Below are 5450 nucleotides of genomic sequence, written 5' to 3'. Positions count from 1 at the left end.
TTTAAGTGTTGATTATTTTTTTTATTAACTGACTTTTAGAATAATTCAAAAATAAGCAAACTTTTAATTATTTTAGATATATTAATTAAAAACTAGTCTTGTGAACTATAAATAAATAAAATTTTGTTTTATAAAATAATGACTTTTGTAAAATTGCGCTGTACTTTTTTAAATATTGACATTTTTAATGTTATAAGCTCATCCTGATGTTACACTCATCAAGAGCTTTCATTTGAGTACCCACATGCATTTTTATATATTTTTCATGTATACATATATATAATATATATCAATATATGAAAAATTGATGTGGGTACTCAAATGAAAGGTCTTGATGAGTACAATGTCGGAGTGAGCTTATATCTTTAAAAATGTCAATGGTTCACGAGATACAAGGTCATTTCTTAATTATTGAGATTTTTAAAGATATAAGCTCATCTAGATGTTACACTCATCAAGAGCTTTCATTTGAGTACCCACATGCATTTTTGATATATATAATACATAAACATATGAAATATATGAAAAATTAATGTGGGTACTCAAATGAAAGGTCTCGATGAATGTAACATCAGGATGAGCTTATATCTTTAAAAATGTCAATGGTTCACGAAATACAAGGTCATTTCTTAATTATTTATCTAGAGATAGAGCATTTTCGAATACAGCCTAAATATTTATCATAATAGTTAAAAAATGATAAATTATTAATTTTAGTATCATGATAAATTGAATATCAAAATAAATGTAAATTTTCTATAATATAAAAAACAGTAAATAAAAATTACTTTGCAATTAAATTAAAAATAAAAAAAACTAAATACTTAAAAGACTTTAAGCATTAGTGTTTAAATAAACCCAAAAGCTTAAGTAAAATAAACTACATCCATAATAAAACACTTGATTCCATCTCCGTAAGCGTTCTACCAAAAACAGCAGCAGGTAATTCACCTAACTATTTAAAAAAACTCTCAATCTCCTAAACAGAATCATCGTGAAGTTAATCTAAAAAGTTTTTTAATTAAAAAATTGTTCAACTCGAGTTATCAGATGCGGAAAGCAAATAAGACGTCCAGGTATCCAACAAGAGATGGCGACGCCGTCCTGACTCGCCGCTCACTTACACAAATAAAAGGACCAACCCCAAGAATAAAAGTTGAAAGAAATCGATTATTGACTGAAGATATTTTTTAAATAAACAACGATGAGGAAATGCTATTATTTCATTCCGGGTCTTAATCAGCGTTACTTAATAATCGTTATCTTGTCTACCAAGGCCGTAAGATAACCCTGTTTGACCTTCCGGCTGTCCTCGGATCGCTTTATTAAATAACAATCTGTAAAATTTCCCAGCTTCTGATTTAAATAACCAGAAAAACAAAGAGCGAGGTCGCTAAAGATTCTATAAAAGCTCGGAAATGATCACCGTGGCCCATTTGCCCGGCGTTTTCCGAGTAAGTATCTTAACAAACTATAAAACAACACCCATTAATTTTTAACTTCCATTTCAGGCATAAAAAATATCTTTATATCCATCAATAATTAAGAAATTACCTTTTGTCTTGTTTAATATTGACATTTTCAAAGATATAAGCTCATCCCGATGTTACACACATCAAGACCTTTCATTTGAGTACCCACATCAATTTTTCATATATTTTATGTATTATATATATATATATGAAAAATATATCAAAATGCATGTAGGTACTCAAATGAAAACTCTTGATGAGTGTAATATCGGGATGAGATTATATCTTTAAAAATGTCAATAATTAAGAACTGACGATGCTATCTCGTGAACTATTGACATTTTTAAAGATATAAGCTCATCTCGATGTTGCACTCATCAAGACCTTTCATTTGAGTACCCACATCAATTTTCCATATATTTTATGTATTATATATATATGAAAAAATATCAAAATGCATGTAGGTACTCAAATGAAAACTCTTGATGAGTGTAATATTGGGATGAGATTATATCTTTAAAAATATCAATAATTAAGAAATTACCTTTTGTCTTGTTTAATATTGATATTTTCAAAGATATAAGCTCATCCCGATGTTACACATCAAGACCTTTCATTTGAGTACCCACATCAATTTTCCATATATATATATATATATATATATATATATATATATATATATATATATATATATATATATATATATATATATACATATCATATATATGTATATATGAAAAATATATTACAATGCATGTGGGTACTCAAATGAAAGCTCTTGACTAGTTTAATATCGGAATGAGCTTATATCTGTAAGAACGTCATTAGTTAAGAAAGTACAGGGCAATTTAACAAAAGTCATTATCTACCCACACTGAAAAAATATATATGCGCATATATGCTGATAAAAATACATATACGTCGCACATATAAAATATATACGCCACATACTTTTTTTTTTGCCCCCGTATATGCGGCGTATATTTTTTTTCAGTACTTACTATATACTACGGGTAATAAAGCAAAAATTTATTTATTTATAGTTCACTCGGGCGCGTTCCGAGTAAGTATTATAACAAACTATAAAACAAGACCCATTAACTTTAATCTCCATTCCAGGCATTAAAAATGGCTTCAAATCCATCAACCCTGGCAATTTTTCTCATCTACCACTTAACTGTCTCATCCAGCGGCTTCAGCAACAGCAGAGTATCATTTCCCCTGACCTACGTCGACTACTCAATCCCGATCCCAGAGTCCGGAAAAATTCTTCTGCCTACAGGAAAATGCGAAGACATAAAAGACCGCGATCTCTCCCTCTACTTACCAGGCTGCGCTCCCGTAACTCTTTACCCAGGATTCATCGACAGCTGCAGAGTGTCTTGCCTGTGCCTGTCTGACAGCTCGATCTCCAAAATATCCGTGGGGTCCTTCGACAAGCTGCCTAATCTGGAGTACCTCGACTTATCCCGGAACAGGATCCAGCTCTGCGACTTCTTAAGCTTCGGCGGTCACCAAAAATTAGTAACTTTAATCATCGACGAGAACGACTCAGGTCTAAGAGAGCAAGTGCTCTCCGAATCCGACTGCTTTCCCAAATTAGAGCACCTTTATCTCCGGAAGAACAACATCGCAGATATAACAATTCCTCTCCAACGAACCTTTCCTTCTCTGACTCACCTTTACTTATCGGACAATAAATTAAAAGGCAGGACGTTTGAGTACTTGGACTTGCCACTGACCTTGACCCACCTCCACCTTGAGCGGAACCAGATCAACCGTTTAGACACCCGAGGGTTGATAAATCTCTCCTCGCTGTTCCTTGATGGGAATCGCATTCAGTCTCTTTCTCACTTGCCTTGCTTAGACGAGTCTAATTTGAGCCTGAGGCACGCAACAAGGTTGAGATTTTTGTCGCTGTCTCAAAATATGATAACAAGTGTCCAAAGGGACAGCTTCGACGACTGCCGAGCTCTCAAAAGCTTGAACCTCGCTCACAACAGAATTTCTTCAATTCCTTTTGGGACTTTTGATGGATTATCAGAGCTCAGAGATTTATCATTAAGTTACAACCAGCTGACGAGTCTTCCAGACTTTAGGAACGTCAGAGTGCTAACTAGCTTGTCGCTGGATCACAATTTGATTGAATATATCCCTTCGGGAGCTTTCTGCGACTTGGGGGAACTAAAGTGGCTCTCGCTGGGCAACAATCGCATTAAAAATGTCTTTGTTGAGGCGTTTGTTAATCTTGATTCTTTGGAAGAAATAGACCTGTCGTATAATGAATTGACTTACTTACCCTACGGGTGGATAAGAGGTAGTACTAGGTTGAAGCATCTGGATGTCAGGGGCAACAGGTTCACCAGGATTGAAGATCTAGCTCTAGATTGCACTGTCAGCTTGAAGTATCTCTATCTTCAGGGAAATCCTCTGGACCGCTACACGCCCGGTTACTGGAAGATTAAGAATGAAGTTAGTGTTTACTTGGAGTACGAGTCCTCCGTGAGGAGAGAGCCTTGCAATGTCCGGTGTGGGGTCAAGTACAGAGAGTATGTTATTCCGAGGGTAAGTTATAGTGATGAGTGGACTTGGTAGAGCTGGTTTGGGTGGAGTAACTAAACTAACGCGCTACACTTGGTTAAGATTAGTTTTGTGCAAAGGGTGAAGTAATGGGGAAAGGGTGAGTTAGACAAATTGGTGGCGAATTGTGGGATGATGGAAACTAGACATCAACGGATCTGTTTAATGCTGGTGGAGCTGCATAGTTTAGTAGTTTTGAGGGTTTAACTGTTACTATTTTAATTTAAGCTTATTTAGTTAACATGTTCTTGTAATTTTATTTACTTTGTCTTTATATTGGCCTTTTAATAGTTTGTTAGTTTTGTTTTTAGATTAAAGAAGAAGTAATATTTTGTTTTAAACTTTTGATTTTTTTTTAAATTGACAATTGTTTAGAGAAGATTCGTCGGGGTTTTTATATAAAAATTCAAAAATTTAATAATCAATTTTTTTTTTTTCGATTTTATTCTTTATTATGGATTTTCGGAACATTTTTTAAAAATTTACGTAATTTTGTATTTATATTTTTTTTATATTTATATTTTATTTTATTATTTATATTTATATTTTTTTCTTTACAGTTTGAAAATCTAAAAAATTCATACTTATTTATTCTTGTTAATAACATTTTTCAAAAATCAATTTAAAGAGTATCATAAAATTTTTTGATAATTGGAAAAAATAGACCCGGAAAAAATAGACCCAAAAAATAATTTTTAAATTATAAAAAATTCATATTATTTCATTAAAATTATTATAAAATAAAAATTATAATAATAATAATACTAATTTAATAATTCTGAAATAATACGAATTTTTCATAACTTAAAAATTTTTTCCAGGTTTATTTTTTCTGGGATAAACTTTGATATTGATCTTTTTAAAAATTGTTCAGAGAGGATTTATCAAGTTTTTAATATAAAAATTTAAAAATTGAGTTATCAATTATCTTTTTCTATTTTATTTTTTATTATAATAAATCGTAATAAATAAACGATTTTTTAAAAAATTGTAAAATTTTGAATATATATTTTTTTTCACAGTTTGAAAATACAAAAAATTCATACTTGTTTATTTTTTTTACTAATATTTTTCAAAAATCAATTAAAACAATATCATAATTTTTTTTTTCTTAAAGAAAAAAATTTCTTTTAAGATTAAAAAATCTTTTATAAATTAAAAAAAAATTCCAAATTTTTAAATCTGAAAATTTTATATTTTTTTCACATTTTGCATAAAAAAATATATTAATTTAAAGAAATAATTTATCTAAACAATTACAATAAATTGAATGTATTTTAATAAATATAATTTATAAAATAAAAATTTTTTTTTATCTCAAACATTTTATTAACCATTTTTCTATATTTTATTATTTATTATAAAAAGTAAATAGCAATTTTCTTTATATCCTAATAA

General features: G+C 30.2%; 1 protein-coding gene across 1 annotated transcript; it reads left to right on the top strand.

Annotated features, from left to right (window-relative positions):
* The first annotated feature begins 2562 nt into the window (after positions 1-2562).
* LOC123265143 (leucine-rich repeat-containing G-protein coupled receptor 5-like) lies at positions 2563-4464 on the top strand. The gene has a single exon (XM_044728798.1). It carries the CDS (start codon positions 2601-2603, stop codon positions 4065-4067), a length of 1467 nt encoding a protein of 488 aa, XP_044584733.1. The 5' UTR covers positions 2563-2600; the 3' UTR covers positions 4068-4464.
* Positions 4465-5450: the final 986 nt, after the last annotated feature.

The sequence above is a fragment of the Cotesia glomerata genome, linkage group LG1, assembly GCF_020080835.1.
Source record: "Cotesia glomerata isolate CgM1 linkage group LG1, MPM_Cglom_v2.3, whole genome shotgun sequence".
Lineage (NCBI taxonomy): Eukaryota > Metazoa > Arthropoda > Insecta > Hymenoptera > Braconidae > Cotesia > Cotesia glomerata.
The sequence above is the reverse complement of the archived record's forward strand: the minus strand, read 5'-3'. Positions and strand labels throughout refer to the sequence as shown.